General features: G+C 38.3%; 1 protein-coding gene across 4 annotated transcripts in view; it reads left to right on the top strand.

Moving 5' to 3' along the window:
- The window catches only part of ERCC6L2 (ERCC excision repair 6 like 2), a 59,016-nt gene that overhangs the window by 18,871 nt on the left and 22,899 nt on the right, over positions 1 to 17,246 (top strand). For all 4 annotated transcript variants that reach the window (XM_068423706.1, XM_068423705.1, XM_068423708.1 and 1 more), the window contains 4 exons: positions 8,023 to 8,094; positions 9,279 to 9,424; positions 14,474 to 14,569; positions 15,948 to 16,047. In XM_068423706.1, the coding sequence (XP_068279807.1) occupies positions 8,023 to 8,094; positions 9,279 to 9,424; positions 14,474 to 14,569; positions 15,948 to 16,047 (414 nt within the window). The remainder of the gene's footprint in view (positions 1 to 8,022; positions 8,095 to 9,278; positions 9,425 to 14,473; positions 14,570 to 15,947; positions 16,048 to 17,246) is intronic.

The following is a 17,246-nucleotide window of genomic DNA, read 5'->3' as shown; positions in this document are numbered from 1 at the left end:
AAGTCAAATTTATTTTAAAATTATCTACCAGCAAATATTTAATACATACCTGTTAAAACTAAGACCATGATCTTTAGTGATGCTTATGAAGCTCTTCTTTTATTGGTTAAAACTAATTTTGCTTTCTCTAGAAATTTGTCTTTTGGGGCTATTGCATACTTTACTCCAGCACTGCCTTATGACATTTTCATTTTGTTTTTGACACACTAGTGAACAACACAGGCAAGCAAAAATGCCTGAGTTAAGGCAGAAGTTCAAACATTATGTGCCTTTAAAGTCGGCAGCTTACAGAGCTGCCTCTTGGGAGGAAGCTGTTCCAAACCGTGGCTGTAAGTCTGAGTTGCTTCTGGGACAGCATAGACTGCAATGTCTTCTCAGGGGTGGAGCTGGCTGTGGCTGTGTGGGTCGAGTGTAACCTTGTCTGGTCACAATAACACTCTTGTGCGTGTCTGCAGTGGCCGTGGGTGCTCAGGAAGAAAGTTCTGCTACATTGCAGTGCCGGACTAAGAACATAGCTGAGGTGGCAAGAGAGCAGGGGCTGTAATCTTTTTAAATATACTGAGCTTGGTCTGATGGCTTCATACTGATGTCAGGCAGGTTGAATGTTTACTTTTGACGTTGAGAGGTCCACATGGTTAGAAAAATGAATCTCTGAGCTACCAGTAGGTAAGTGCCAGGCCAATTTAAATTTCTGGATAAATTACCCAAACATAAGTAGAATAATAGAATAGTTTGAGTTGGAAGGGACCTTTAAAGGTCATCTAGTCTAACTCCCAAGTAGAATGAGATGAGAAATATGTGATTGGAAATAATGAGCTACTAGCATGGTGGTTCCTCCTTTTGTGTGTTTTTTTTATTGTTAGTGAATCGTCTAATGCTTAACCTCCAAAAACCAGAACAAGACAAAAAAACCCACAACCTCCCAAAAAAACAAAACCGAAGTCCTAAATAAGCACATACTCTTGAGAAGAGCCTTGGTATGGAGAATTTCAATTTTTAAAAAATGTGCCGTGTATATCATGGAAAACTGGATTTTAAAATCCAACCTTGTGTTTTTGAAGTAATATTTATATTGAAAAAGATTTCTTCAGTATGTTTGGTAGATGAGAGATAAGTGCAATATAAATTTCTGTAGAAAAGTAAGAAACGAAATAAATAAAATTCCTGTAAGTCTTTCACAGAACATTTTATTACTCTGACCTTTTAAAAAAGTCAGATCAGACACTACACCGCAGTAGTAATAGGCAAAGGTACAAAGCAATACAGATCTTTCTTTTCCTCCAATGTAAGAAACTATGATCTGATATTATTATGAGGAGTTCTACTTGTTTGGTTTGTTTTTTACTTTATGAATTATAGAATAGAAGCATTTTCAAATGCAGCATTTGTGGCAGCCCAGTAGATTTACAGAATAGGCTCTCCACCCTGGACTTCAGGAGAACAGACTTTGGCCTCTTCAGGGACCTGCTTGGGAAAGTCCCTTGGGATAAAGCCCTGGAGGGAAGAGGGGCCCAAGAAGGCTGGTTAATATTCAAGGACCACCTCCTCCAGGCTCAGGAGTGATGCATCCTGACAAAGAGGAAGGCAGGCAAAAACGCCAGGAGGCCTGCATGGATGAACAAGGAGCTCCTGGATAAACTCAGGCAGAAGAAGGAAGCCTACAGAGGGTGGAAGCAAGGGCAGATAGCCTGGGAGGAATACAGGGAAATTGTCTGAGCAGCCGGGGACCAGGTTAGCAAAGCTAAAGCCCTGATAGAATTAAATCTGGTGAGGGATGTCAAGAGCAACATGAAATGCTTCTATAGGTACGTCAGTGATAAAAGGAAGACTGGGGAAAATGTGGGCCCTCTCTGGATGGAAACGGGAGACCTGGTTACCCAAGATATGGAGAAGTCTGATGTACTCAACGACTTTTTTGCTTCAGTCTTCACTGGCAAGTGCTCTAGCCTCACCACCCAAGTTGCAGAAGGCAGAGGCAGGGACTGGAAGGATGAAGAACCGCCCACTGTAGGAGAAGATCAGGTCTGAGACCATCTAAGGAACCTGAAGGTGCACAAGTCCATGGGACCTGATGAGGTGCATCCACGGGTCCTGAGGGAACTGGCGGATGAAGTTGCTAAGCCGCTATCCATCACTTTTGAGAAGTCGTGGCAGTCCAGTGAAGTTCCCACTACTGGAAAAGGGGAAACATAACCCCCATCTTCAAGAAGGGGAAAAAAGGAAGACCCGGGGAACTACAGGCCAGTCAGTCTCACCTCTGTGCCTGGCAAGATCATGGAGCAGATCCTCCTGGAAACTGTATTGAGGCACATGGAAATCAAGGAGGTGATTGGTGAGAGCCAACATGGCTTCACCAAGGGCAAATCATGCCTGACAAATTTGGTGGCCTTCTACGACAGGGTTAGAGTGCTGGTGGATAGGGGAAGAGCGACTGATGTCATCTACCTGGACTTGTGCAAAGCATTTGAGACTGTCCCGCACATCATCCTTGTCTCTAAATTGGAGAGACATGGACTTAATGGATGGACCACTTGGTGGATAAGGAATTGGCTGGATGGTCGCACTCAAAGGGTTGCAGTCAACGGCTTGACGAGTTTGGTGACGAGTCGTGTTCCTCGGGGGTTGGTGTTGGGACTGGTCCTGTTCAACATCTTTGTCGGCGACATGGACAGTGGGATTGAATGTGCCCTCAGAAAGTTTGCTGATGATACCAAGCTGTGTGGTGCGGTCAACACGCGGGAGGGAAGGGATGCCATCCGGAGGGACCTTGACAGGCTTGAGAGCTGGGCCTGTGCAAACTGCATGAAGTTCAACAAGGCCAAGTCAAGGTCCTGCATGTGGGTCAGGGCAATCCCAAGCACAGATACAGGCTGGGCAGAGAAAGGATTGAGAGCAGGCCTGAGGAGAAGGACTTGGGGGTGATGGTTGATGAGAAGCTCAACATGAGCCAGCAGTGTGCGCTTGCAGCCCAAAAGGGCCAACCATATCCTGTGCTGCATCAAAAGCAGCGTGGCCAGCAGGTCGAGGGAGGTGATTCTGCCCCTCTACTCCACTCTCGTGAAACCCCCCCTGGAGTACTGCGTCCAGCTCTTGGGCCCCCACCATAAGAAGGACATGGAGCTGTTGGAGCGAGTCCAGAGGAGGGACACAAAAATGATGAGAGGGCTGGAGCACCTCTCCTATGAAGGCAGGCTGAGAGAGTTGGGGCTGTTCAGCCTGGAGAAGAGAAGGCTCCAGGGAGACTTCATAGCGGCCTTCCAGTACCTGAAGGGCCTACAGGAAAGCTGGAGAGGGACTTTTTACAAGGGCAAGTAGTGATAGGACGAGGGGGAATGGTTTTAAACCGAAAGAGGCCAGATTTAGGTTCGATATTAGGAAGAAATTCTTGACTGTGAGGGTGGTGAGACACTGGCACAGGTTGCCCAGAGAAGTCGTGGCTGCCCCCTCCCTCGCAGTGTTTAAGGCCAGGTTGGATGAGGCTTTGAGCAACCTCGTCTAGTGGAAAGGTGTCCCTGCTCGTAGCAGGGGGGTTGGATCTAGATGATCTTTAAGGTCCCTTCCAACCCAAACCATTCTATGATTCTATGAATATTTTTCCACTTTTGATGACCTCTGTTTTTCTATATATGATGCTTTATTTTAGAAATGTATAATGTCTATTTCAGTCCAATGCAAACTGGTTGCATTTTATGTAAGAACTACTGAAAGAATTGCTTACTTTAAGGGGAAATTGATTTTTCTCTTCTAAGGGAGACTTGAATTTTGTGTTGGTTCATGAAATATATCTTAGTATAAACAGAATATTCTGATCTGTGTGGTGATCTCTCTGTGCCTGGAAGGGGAAGTTTTATGTAATAGGCCCAGTAGCCATCATTGAAAAATAAGGTGGATTTTGAGGCCATGAAATGTGACTTCAGAATAATTATGATACCAAAAATTGGTTCATATGTGTCTGGTATTGTGGTGGCTTTTTTTTTTTTTTTTTTTTTTTTTTTTTTTTTTTTTTCTGCTGCTGATTGCATTGGAGGTTTGTCTTGTGAGAAAAGATTGTCTTAACTCTTTAGTTTTCTATTCTGGATTTTAAAACAGAAGGTGTTTGGGGTGGTATTGGTTTTTATGCTCTGGAAGCAAAGTCATTCAGAAGGTATTCCATTTAGAAAGTTCTCTTATCATCAGAAAGTAATCAGAGGAGAGTCATCAGATACTAGAACTTGAAAATTATATATTTTTAGCATGTTTATTTGGAAATAAATGAGACAAATTATAGTAAAGTGTTTTTAATAGCGTTGTCCCACTAATACTTTACATTTTCTGTTCTATAAATAAATTCTAGAAACTAATCAAAATACTTTTGTAACTTTTATCTGGTAGTATAGACTGAACAGGTATTATTTAGTCCTTTAAATTAAAATTTAGTACAAGCAACCCAGAAATTTTGGCACAGGTGATTATTCTTTTGTAGATGAGTGTATTTGGAAAGGAAAAGTTTGTGGCATTTATTTAAATTTATTCAGGGTGGGGGAAATGCTGGGATTTGTTGAAGAAGTTCATTAGCTAAGCAGTTGTAACTGTTTTGAAGCTTTGAAAAGGTTAACCTGTCTGCTAAAATACCTTCTGTTCTCTCACCATGCAGAGATAAAACACATAGGGAAACATAGCTTTTTGTACTGTGGAATATGCCTACTGCCACCAGTAAAATTAGAATTGCTTGGACAGAAGTGGGAGAGTGTGGCATATTGGTGTTTGTGTCCTACCTTGTGCTGTGGCTGCAGTCATCTGTACGTGTTTTGCAAGCTGTAGCGTTTACAACATGCCACCCCAGGTTTGCTGTTCAGAATGAAAGATTATAACAAAAGCCTGGAAAAAACAGTCCCTATAATCCTAATGTACACTTATAAGCATTGGTGGTATACCTACAGCTCTAATACATCCTTGTGGTGGAGGTGGGTAATAACACAGTAACGTGATCTGAACTTCAGCTATTTTTCTGGAATTATCCCTTCATTTTCAATCATACTGCAGAACATAGAGTTTCGAGAAGCTTTGCTTACACTTTCTATTGCAAGGTGAATTTCATGCCCAGATTTTTAACTTGGAATAGTTGAATATGTGAGAATTGAGTAAAGGAAGTGTACTGCCTTGCTTGGAAACCAGCCTTTTTCCATCATGAATGTCCTGGTTTGGCCTAAACCAGGCCAATTTTCCTTTCAGTGATTTTTACTTTCAGCTAAGTCTCCTCTAAGTAACTGCACTTTCTGAAACTAACTGCATGTTTTGCAGACAGTGTCTGCTTCCAGGACTGATAACGCTCAAAGTTTGTAGTTATCACTGAGGCACCGGTAGGGATGTTGTGCAGAAAGGCTCTTGCTGTACTTGTTCTTAGAGAAACCAAGGTCACTGCTGAATTCCTCACTGCTTACGAGTGAAGAGCCGAAGGGAGGTTGCAGCTGCAGGGGGGAGCAGACAGGGCAGGTGACCCAAAATTGACCAACGAGGGTATTCCATCCCATACACGTCTTTCTCAGTATAAAGCAGGGGGATCACGAGTGTCTCGCGTTCTTTCTGCTATGGCCGGTGTCCGAAGAGGACTCTGTCCGTTTTCCTGCTGCCCCCGATCCCGATCCGTGCATCCCTGAATCCAGTTCCCGTCTGTCACTGGGCCCAGCCTGGGCCTTCCTGGAGCCTGCCCTGCAGTGCTGGTGGGGACGTGGCTGACTTCAGGGGAGCTCAGTCTTGGTTTTGTATATATATTTGTATATACTTGATTATTTCTATTATTGTTATTATACTCTTTTTCATTATTATAGTTTATTAAAACTGTTTTAACTTTCCAACCCGGAAGTCTCTCTCCCTTTTCCCTTTCCCTTTCCCTTTGGGGGGAGGGGGGGGATAACAGAGAGCATCTGCCGCAGGTTTAATAGCCGGCCCAGCTTTAAACCGTGACAATGAAGTAAGAAAGTGAGGACCTGCAAAGTGTAAGGACAAGTGATTCCATTGCTTTTTAAACTCAAAGATTAGAGATTGTTCACACAGAAGTATTGGGGACTACTTGGAAAAGAAGTAAGAAAAATGAGGGTAGTTTTAAAAGCCTACAGTAATTGTCATTATTACTTTGATTATTTCTACAGTTTTGTTAAAATTCTGGCTCAGAGACTATATGCTCTCTGAGTGAAAAGGGCTATTAAATGTCTGGGCACTTGAAATAACTTTTTTTTTTTTAAACTACACATATAATATTTCCACAGACATCCATTTGTGGAGTTTTGGAATACTGTTCTTAATTAATATAAATATCTTAGGAATAACTATTATTGGATTGATTATTTATTTTGCCTGGCATATTATCACTATTTTAGTAGGAAAATGAAAGTCTACCTGAGCCCCTTGCAAATAATGGTAACTTCCACTATTAGACATAACCCTAACCCAGGCAGGCATGGTTTTGAAGGCTTAAAAACATTCTAGGCTAGCTTGAATGTCTGTATACAAACAAGGTATGCTCAGATGTGAGAGGTAAAATTTCATCACAGTCAAAAAACAACTCACAATGTGTAGTAATGGGAGATACGCATTTAAATCCATGTGGACTCTTAGGAAGAGCGTGTTACTTGTGCTTGAGTATGATCAAGTATTTCTTTTTCAGACTAATGACTTTCAGGATAATACTCTAGTGTGCAAGCATAGAATTTATTTCTCTTTGGCGCAAAGCCATTCATTACTTTTCCCTGTTCATCAGAGCTGTTCTTTACTCCAGAATACCTAAAATCCCAATGGACATGACATTGATCCATTTTATTTAAACAGACTGGGTGGATTTGTTTATGTGTTCTCCTATAGGAAATTCATTATTTGACCTATACTTTACTCTAATAATAATAACAATAATACAATACTCAAATTCCTTCTACTTTAAAAGCATGTCACTGTTTTTCTTCTGTTTCTTAATGTGGCTAAATCAAATGCAAATTTAAGTCATTTAGCTCTTGTTAAATTACCTGATGTGGATTTTTTTCTCAGTAAAATAAATCCTGGTTTATATGTTGTTGTACAAATGAAACCAGGCAAAAACTACCTTGTGTGTACCTTGTTTTCACATGTAGCTGTCTGGCTTATGTATACAAAAGGGCTTATAAGTGATGTGGAGTTACTATTTTATATTCTAGATATTATCCAGAATTGTAAATTTAATATAAACGTTCCTCATTATTTGGTTGTCAAAGATTTGTTAGGCTTTTAGTGAAATCAGTGTTGATTAACAGTTTATGTATTTATCACTGAATAAATATAATTTTTAAATATTTATTGCCCAGTGGGAGAAAATTCCTCTTTCCCCTTTGTGTTATTGCTTCTGCGCAGTACTCTGGAGCTGCCATTGCCAGGTGTGGACATGCTTCTTTTGAAAGTAACAGTATCACTATTATACACAAGGCTCTGGATTATTTGCTTCCCCACCAGAAGAACATTGTGTGTGGGCGGATTATTGGCATTTCAAGGTCTGTGCAGAGTCTGGGAAGCTGGATCCTACTGTAAACAGAGCAACAGACAAGAGTGGGAGCAGGGAGTGGCATACATCTCACTGATTATTTTAAGAAGACAAGTTCCAAGAAGTTCTGAACTCAGATGCAGTGCAGAAAACTTAAACAGACCTTCCTGTTTTCAGAAGAATTGTGTACATTTGCTAAATGCAAAAATTCACAAGCTGAGCTAACCACATGAGATGAGTAACTTCTTCTTGCAGTCTATGCACTGACACAAATAGGTTCTGAATTTACCTGTTAGTAGTATGATTGCCTTTTTTCTAGCAGGGTTTCCATGTAGATCACTGAAAAATACATAGGTCAGGTATCTCCATTACCTTTGGCACATTTATTACATTAGTAATGTTTTTTGTTATGCCTCTGTTTGGCTTTGCAAACAATTAATTACGGTGTAGCCTGATTAAAGGCTGAAAACGCAAGTAAGTGTGTATGTGATGACCTGTAGATAAAATCTCTTCATTTGTATTCTGTGGTTCATGTACAGGTCCTTCAGCAGCTTCTAAATCACTTCAGAAAAAACAAGGATAAAGTTCTTCTTTTCTCCTTTTCCACAAAGGTGAGCTCCGTATGATTTTTATCAATTAACTGCAGTAGTAGGTTCTGAAGCTTAAAGCACTGAGGTGACAGCTGTCAACCACATTTCCATTCTCTCTGTACTACGGGAAGTAATGATGAGAAGGAGAGTGTGCCATACTCCAGAAGCATGTTGAAACCCTATGTTATCTCATGATAAAAAGGTGATGGCAAAACAAATGTAACACTCTGCTGCCTTCCTTAGAGCTTTTTAAAATTGTTGTATTGCTTCAGGTGTAGATAGGTCGTACTGAGTTCAGCTGTTATGTCTTTAGTTAGAGCAGTGTTGCGGCAAAATATGACCGAAGTATCATACAGCCTTTGTGTTAGCACTGAAAGTAGTTAAATTTGCTCTGTTCTACTGGTTTTTGACCATCACCAGTGATGAAACTTCAGCCGTGAGACTTATTACACCAGTTGGTTTGAACTGAAAACAGTGTTTACGTGGAGCAAGAGGTGTATGCGCATTTCACTTTTAAGGGACTTGCTCCTTGATTTTCTTGTTAGGGAATAACATGTTTTCCTGAAATGGTGCACACTGTAATATGGTTTTCTTTACTTAAATATTCGTAATGATAGCATTAAAAAGTATTAAAAAATAATAGTGTGAATGACAGTTCAGAGTCTTAAATATTTAATCATTTTGTGGCTTTAAGGCAGACTGCAAGTTTAATATTTAGATGTCGTAGTCAAATGCTTGTGTGTCTTAGGCTGTGCTTCATGGTGTTCAAGACCAGACTGACTGCTGGTTACTGCAGTCTCTTTCACTCTGACCCTTTGAACTCTGACTGTGCATACCAGCCTCTTTCTCTCTGCTGTCTGTGGTGCTCATTTACCATGCTTAAAATCATTGTAACTTGCTAAGATGGTAGGAAACTGTTTAAGTTGCCTTCCTGCTTATTGAGTTGAACTACATCGACATCACTGAGAGGTGGGACAGGCAGCCAGGGTTGGAGGATTGAGTGAGACCACGGCAGACCAACATTCATTACTTTGAGTGCTGTAGAATCACAGCTAAAGAGTGTTGAGGATGTTATCAAAATGGGGAAGATTTATTTTCAGTGCTTGGTCTATTGAAAATATATTTGAGAAACATAGCCTCTGTGATTATGTTTCATTAAAAAGACAGTAGTAAGCACTTAATCTTTTTTTTATTTTTCCACCCAGTTGCTGGATGTGCTGGAACAATACTGTATGGCATCTGGGCTAGATTACCGAAGACTTGATGGAAATACAAAACCAGAAGATAGAATCAGAATTGTAAGAGAGTTCAACAGCATTCAAGAAATTAACATATGTCTTGTATCTACAATGTAAGAAAATTTAACTTGTAGTCTGTTTCACTTTGCCTTTCTAGTGTTTCGTAAATAGGTTGCTCTGCATTTTGCTTGATGACCTGGTAAGGGATTGCTTTTTTGAGAAAGTGAGTTATTCTCTTGTGTGTTAGTATATATAGACGCACTACTGTGGACTGAAGCTTTTTAAAATATCCGAAGACTTCCTCCCTTCTCCGCTACTGTGCTTTATGAGGATTTCTAAGATCTGAAACAAGTGGGTCTTCTGAATGCTAGTTTTAAATTTCCACTTGCTGTAGGAGTGAGGAAACATGAAATGCTGTATTGAACTGAAAAATTATCGTAGTGTTACTGTAATTTATTATCGACATTAATTAGCATATGTCTATTTAAAATACTTCAAACAAACCTTGGTTGTCTTTTAAAAATGTATTTGCCTATCGGACTTACTCATCAGTTTATGAAGGATAGTGAATTCTTTTGAAATAGAGCAATATGTTCAATTAATGAAAAAGTGATTACTTTTATTTATTTATTTAAATTAAATAATTTTTTAAAAAAATTTTAAATTCTGGTTACTTCCATGTTTCATCTTGCGTGAAGTTTGTTACCAGGCAAGGGCAGAAAGTGAACAGAGAGAAACTTTAATCTTCCTGCCCAGAGGATAACTCAGTGAAACTCAATGAAACATGCAAATGTGCTGTTCTTGCCTCTGCTGTCACTTTGGTCCTTCTTTACTGAAAGCGTGCATGTCGGAGTTAGATAGGAGGATCCAAACTACCTCTGTTTAATTAGATGTAATCTTAACAACTGTTACAAGTGCATGTCAGAACTGTCTTCAGATACTGTCTGGCATACGTGGGTAGGGTTGTGAAGAGATGTGTTTTGTTGGTCATGCACATTTGTTTGTAGTCTCCATTAGCTGTGGAACTTGGCCATCAGATTCCCTAAGACCTTCGTGGGTCCCTATTCTTTGTCCCTGAAGACAGCAGGGAATTGCTGCATCTGTAGCATTAGGAAAGACTCCCTAGTTTGTACTTCTGTCAGTCTAGTTTAGTTGCGTAATTATAACCTTTTCAGTTCTCTTCCATTAATTTACATAGAAATAAAAATAAAGGTCAGGTAAACAGAGGTGGACATTCTCATTTCTGCTATTAGAGCTCGTGAATACAGAGATTGGTGAGCTTTCCATGCCTGCTGGTGGTGCTTGAGACGAGAGTCTTGATTCTATTGTTCTTAGTGTTTCTCATAGTACTGAGTAAATGGAAGGAACAAACAATGACGGAATTGCAGTCAATATAACCAGTGTTTACTAAGAGAAACAGAAGGTGCAGTTCTTTGTCTAGTTTATCACAGATAACAAAAAGTTATCCTTTTCCTTGCTTGATATACAGTAACGGAAGCAGGTTTAATTTTGTAATCGTTTGGAAATCAGAAAGTGATTTATCCCAGTTCTATTCCACAAGAGATTCATCCTTCGTCTTACGCAGATTTCAGGCATTAGGACTTCACAGTATATTCTTTATTTCTTAACACAGTAAGTTGACAGAATTGAGTCATACTCTGCTGTCCATACTTTCTTGCAAAGTTTTTGGCCAACTGTTCCGTTGTCAACTTGTACGTATCCTGAAAGTCCCATTGCTCGAAGAGCCAAATGTTGATTTTGACTGAAAATACTTGCACAGTCTTTTGGCTGCAAAAACACATTCTGTCAAGGATGAATTCCCTGCATAGTGATCTTGAGTCTGTCATTATATTCCATTGGCATAATTAGCATACAACTTTAAACAGGAAGCCCCAATCTATAAATTAGTGAGTTACAGTGATGATGACTTCACTGTTAAATCTACAATGTTCCTGTTTTGTATTCCATTTTTATACTGGCAAAACACTGTTCCTGCCTGGAGTTGCCTATGTATAGCCCGTAGACATTTGGAAATCCTAATTTTAATTGGTTGGTGCATGTTTTGAGAAATAGGGCCTTAAAGAATAAAGTAAAAAAAAAAAAAATCAGTCTATCTATATCTATATAGCTTAACCTCAAGTCTTGTAGCTATTGTTAGCATCAAACATAGTCATATAGCTATCCATCATACTTTTATGGATAGCTATGACTAATACAGCTGTGTGGATAAATTTATTTTATGGGTGTTTAGAGAAAATGTGATCGATTTCTTCAGAGCTTGTAAATTCTATCAAACCAGGTAGGTATAGATTATGAATTTCAGACTTGAGCTTTATGGAAATATAGGTATACTTCTGTTAGAACTTCTAAGGCTCATGAAGTAAAGTCTATTTCAGAATACTTCAGTCTTGTACTGATGTTGCTGGGAAAATGTATGATTATTTGGAAGAAAGGAAGGGGAGTTTTGATCATGCTTAGAAACATTAAAATAATTGCTGGAGTTGCTGTGAATTGATAGGAGAATGTCAGAGCTTGCAACTTCATTGATGCTACTTAGCTGGAAGAACGGGAACTGCATATGTACAATAATGAAGTCTACTCAGTCCTGTTCCATTGCAGTGTTCTGGAAGAAATAAGAGCAGCAAGTGTTCCCACCTTTAAAGCTAAATCACTGTTCGCTAGGTTTTCCACTCTAGATTTATTCCTTCAGAATAATTATAAATGAAAATCTATTTCTGCTTCTCAGTTTTCTTTACTATGTGAAGTGCTTCGATCATGAAGAGATGATGGTTACAGAAATTTGTAGACAGTTTTTATCATGAAAGGTTACAATATGCACTTCCATTCTACCTGCAGAATTCTCAATTACTGTCCATTACTGGACTGCTATCCATTACTTTGTAATTTTTCACGGCTTCATTTAACTTGAATTCCTCACAACTACGTTGTAAATAATTTTTAATGTGCATGTAATCACGTTCAAAGAACTCTCAGCCATAAGATCTCACTGAAGCAGAGAAGTTACAAACTATAGAAAACTTAGTAAATAAAATTATGTAGTCACAGCTTTCATGGAAACTTTCCTAATATGATATTGTTTTGTAACGACTGAACATTGTGGTATTAAGTTGTCAGTGACAGGATATAAAAACAAGCCATTTATTTAACACAGTGTGCAGTTTTAAATAAGATGATCTTTTGAAAACTGTTGTTTGTAACAGAACTGTTATGAGACATTTCATACAGGGCTCTTCATTTGAGCTGTATTATAGTAATTTGCATAGACCATCTTGCAATAATGACTTTAACCTCTGGTTAAGATGATATTTGAAATGGAAGATATTCTTTACAATGCACAGGCTAACTACTGTGTTCATTCTGTCCAAGAAGGATGTAGGATCCATTCTTTTTCTGTTTTGGAGTATCTGAATTTTTGTTGCATACCTAAAAATATTGAAAGGTAAAATCTTTATAAAGCTAAGTAACCTGTTTAGTTAATTTTCATAGTCAAGTCTGTTTTACTGACACTAAGGCTTTGCACTGAGGTTTAATTCCTATTTCAGTTCCAAATATTGCAATTTTATGAGAAAACATTTGGAAAAACATGTTGACTTATGCTTCAGTCTGACTGTGGGGTTGGTTTGATAAGCTGAGAGGCTGAATTCTGTCCTCACTAAAAAGAAATACACCAAAATTCCAAAATACAGTAAGGTATTCTGAAAAATATATAGATTTTTAGTCAGCATTTCAAACTTCAAGAGCACTCATCCTCTGGAAACCTCCGTTAATATTGGCAGGTTCCCACATCCTCTCCCTTTCCAGATTTAACTAACTCAACACCACACCACACCTGGACGGAAGAGGCCACAACTGTATTTACATTAACAAGGATTCCATAAAGACCAAAAGGTGGTGGGGCTCCATGAGCTTTTGGTTTCTGTCTCTATTTATTCACTTCCCTAGAAATTTTACCTTTCCCACTGCTTTAAACAAGCAGAATATAAAGTAATCTATTAAAACCAGGTGCTTGGTAAACTAAATCGGATTGACTTTTTCAATTTTGTGGTACCTCATTCAGAAAAAAAACACCCTTGAAATTAGTGCTGTCTATGTCAATGTAAAGAATTGTTTTAATAGTTTAATTAATTAATTAATAGTTAAATTAATAGTTAACTATTTGGCATGTGCTATATAGGAACTTGTTTCTTATTGTAGGAATGTTAGTTGAGCCAGTTGAAAAAAGTTTTCAGTATTTGCTTGTTTTGCAGCTGGATGAGAAGTGGTATTTTCCTCGTTCTTGTTTCTATCAAATCATCCAGCTATGTGCATGCCAAACTCCAAGTAACTGAGCAGTTTTGTTAGGTTCAGCAAGGGCATTAGTTAGCTACCTCAGGTTAAGCATATCCTCACATTCTTTGACTGGCTTGCAGGCTTTACCCAAAAGCACAGTACAGCTGTTGAATGTTTAAGACTATGTAACTGGTACCCCTGTGACTCCTTACCCCCACAGTAGACAATTTTCTTATAGTGACTTTTTTCCTTGTAATGACAGGTATGAATGTTGCTGATATGCAGCTGTGTGGCCAACTATATTTTTAACAGTTGACTTACATATTGTACAAATATACTTGTGACAGTTGTTAATTCTTATAGATATGACTTACCCTAGACTGTGACCATTTTAGTGGAGGCTGCGTAGCATTATTGTCAAAACTGTGTTCTGGGATTAGAGGAAGTAAAATTTAATGCAGACTTTTTAATGAAGCTATAGTTTTCCTGCTTCTTTAATGTTAACTGGTTATGAATTTCAGTATAGTCAGTGGGGGAGTTGGCCTGTGTAGGGCTCAGTGAGTACGAAGCAGCAATCAGGACTTCTACTATAGTAAGATCATAGCAGTTGATATGACTCAGCTAGTCATACAGTTTGTAATCTTCTTGCTACTTAGGTGAGACGACTGCATTTTACAGTAGTGGTTATTTAAGTACTTGGTGCCTCTTAAGACAACAGTAGCACAAAGCTGTACCCCACTATTTTCAGTATCTCTGTTGTGCTCTTTTTATCTTGGGGAAGGGTATGCTAGTATGGACCTAATACACTGAAAAAAAATTGTTCTGTTTTTCTTGCTGTCAAACAGGGTTTTTTTTAATTTTTATTTTTTTAGGGCTGGTGGACTGGGTCTTAATTTTGTTGGTGCCAATGTTGTTATACTGTTTGATCCTACATGGAACCCATCAAATGATCTTCAAGCTATTGACAGGTACGCTCTCAAAATATAGAACTTGATCCATGTTGTACTCTTCTTTTACTTTGATCCTGTAATCTAATTGTACAACTAAACTTCCCTAAGCAAAGAAATTTTTTACATAGTCTGACTTGTCCACTAGACAGTAAGAAATGTCCAGCTGAAGTATTTTTTAGCTTTGATGTTCTTGTTTTTAACCCTGTATTATATTTCTTATTTTCCATTTTATTTTTGTGGCACTGGGATGGTGGGCTCATTAAAAAAAAAAAACCCACAACTTTTTGTGATCTCTAGAACAATTGTGGGTATGTATACCTGGATGGCATTTTTCCTCTGTTTGTCAGTACAGAGTACGTTGTAATTGACCCTAGTTCAAGTGATGTTTTGAATTCCAGAATCCTTAAAGAAAAACATTTATGTTCTTTTCTGCTTCACCCTTGTGGAGATTAGCGTCTTTTCAGTGCTCACTTCCATCTCTGATATTACGCCATTGGAGGATTTCCATGAATCTGAATTTTTATTTCAAAGCTTTTTGATCATAGGATGTTTCCCGAGGAATTTAGGACACACTTTTGAATAGCTGATGTAAAGAGTATTGGAAGCCTTCAAAATTCAGTAGATTTATATATTTTCTTGAGCAGAAATAAACTTGTTTCTGTTGTCCCGTCCAATTATGTCCTTCCACTTTAAGGGTCTTTCTGACTTCTAAGAGGTGTTTACATGCACCTATTCTGGAGAAATATGTGTATCAGAAATGTGTACTGTTGAAAGGCAGTGTCTTTAAAGAATCCTTGTCAGACCACATTTCTACAAATTGGTTCAGCCTCTCTTGAATTTTCAGAATATAATCTATTACACATATCAGAATTTGCCATTTAGATAGAACACTGCCTGTTCATAAGCTGTTTTTATGTTGTAACTTGCAAAATGCTTTACAAAGTTAAGAAAGAACAGACTGCTCCAAGTAATCTATCATCTAACTCCTATATAAACCAAATAGGAGAATATCTTTTGCAAGAGCAGATGGAGACTGGGGTGGGGCGAGAGGGTGGGAGGAGACCTGAGAATACGTAGTGGCAGATGTGTTTTCAAGAGAGATGGGAAACAGACCTTGTCATACAGATTGAGGAGAAAGCTTTTTCAACTAGATAGGCCTGGGAGGAAACTTGGCAAATGAAAGGTAAAGGAAAAGGGAATGAAATACTGGAAAAGCGAAGGGGGAAAAAAACTCAAAACAACCACAAAAGCAAAAACCAATCAACTTGTAAATGATTTAGAGTACTCCTGTTTTAGTAGGATGCTTTTGTTTATTTATTTTACTACTCCTAAGAGCTCTCTTTTATTTTTTTCGCTGATAAAAAATACGTTTTTTAATATGCCACTGTCCTTGCAGAGCTTATAGGATTGGCCAATACAAAGATGTTAAAGTGTTTAGATTGATATCCTTGGGAACTGTGGAGGAGATGATGTACTTGCGACAAGTTTATAAACAGGTAAAGTTCACAAACTATTTTCATTGAGAACTCTTTTTAGCTGTTTCAATGACTGAAAGCTAAGCTAGCCTATAGCAAAATTGTAGTTTACCTTCGTTTTATGATACATACTGTCACCTTAGCTTGTTAAGCAGATATATCATTTAGCAATTGTCAAAGAACAAAACAGAATGATATTTATATTCAAATTTTTCTGTAACTTTTGACAGTTTAATTATGCAATGTACATTGATCAGGTTATATAGAGAACAGAACTATTTTATTTAAAAACTTGTAAAATGTATCTGTGAAAGTTGTAGTTAGTAGCTGCAGCAGTCTAATTCAGGCAGCTTTTTCTTTTGAAAGCCTGGAGAAAGAGAGCAAAAATCTTGCTCGTGCTATAGCAGAAAAGACATTGCTACTCTCCTGCCTTTGAAAACTTCCTTGTAAAAGGAGGGGAAAACAGCGTGTAGTTGCTGCTATTATGAAGATAAGAAGTGATGTTGTCTGCCAGAATACTCAACCTGGAACAATTGCTCTCTCTAAATTTTGCTGCTTGCATGATAGGTTTAAAAACCTACTAGTGGGAAAAACAAAGTGTGTGGTTTGAAAAACACATACTCTAGCAACTGTTTCCTGATGAGATCAGAATTAAAACAAAAAGTAAGCAAACTCAAACATGAACAACAAAGAGCAGGCTGCAGAATAATAAGAAACTAGGTGAAATATAGACATGTTTTTCTCAACAAAAGCTGCAAGTTAAGGAATAAGGTGATTGGCTTTAAGTTAAGGTACTGACATTAGAGGCTTATAAATTTGGAGACAGGAAGAAAAGCAGTGAGATACAGTTGTCCTGAAGAATGAATTGCATAGAAAAGGCAAAGTAGGTCACCTCAGTGTGGAAATGATACCATATATTAAAGAAAGTTTTATGAGATTTGATGAATTAACCTAATAATTTCAATTTTTGGCCATAAATAGGAAAAATTTGGTATTAAGTCTTCTGTGAAAAACACCCTCTTGTAGCTGGGTTATTTACAAGGAGGAGGTTGGAGGCTGAATGAGTGCGAAATGCAGTAATAGACAGATTGTCATTATCCTCATACAGATTTAAGTAAGTGACAAATAAGAATAAGGTTTTAAGATCAAGTATTTGGATGCCATATCTGATTTCACAGAGCAGATAGTCAGAAACCCCACAACTGGAAGATCAAATCTTG

This window comes from Nyctibius grandis, chromosome Z, assembly GCF_013368605.1.
Source record: "Nyctibius grandis isolate bNycGra1 chromosome Z, bNycGra1.pri, whole genome shotgun sequence".
Lineage (NCBI taxonomy): Eukaryota > Metazoa > Chordata > Aves > Nyctibiiformes > Nyctibiidae > Nyctibius > Nyctibius grandis.
The sequence above is the reverse complement of the archived record's forward strand: the minus strand, read 5'-3'. Positions and strand labels throughout refer to the sequence as shown.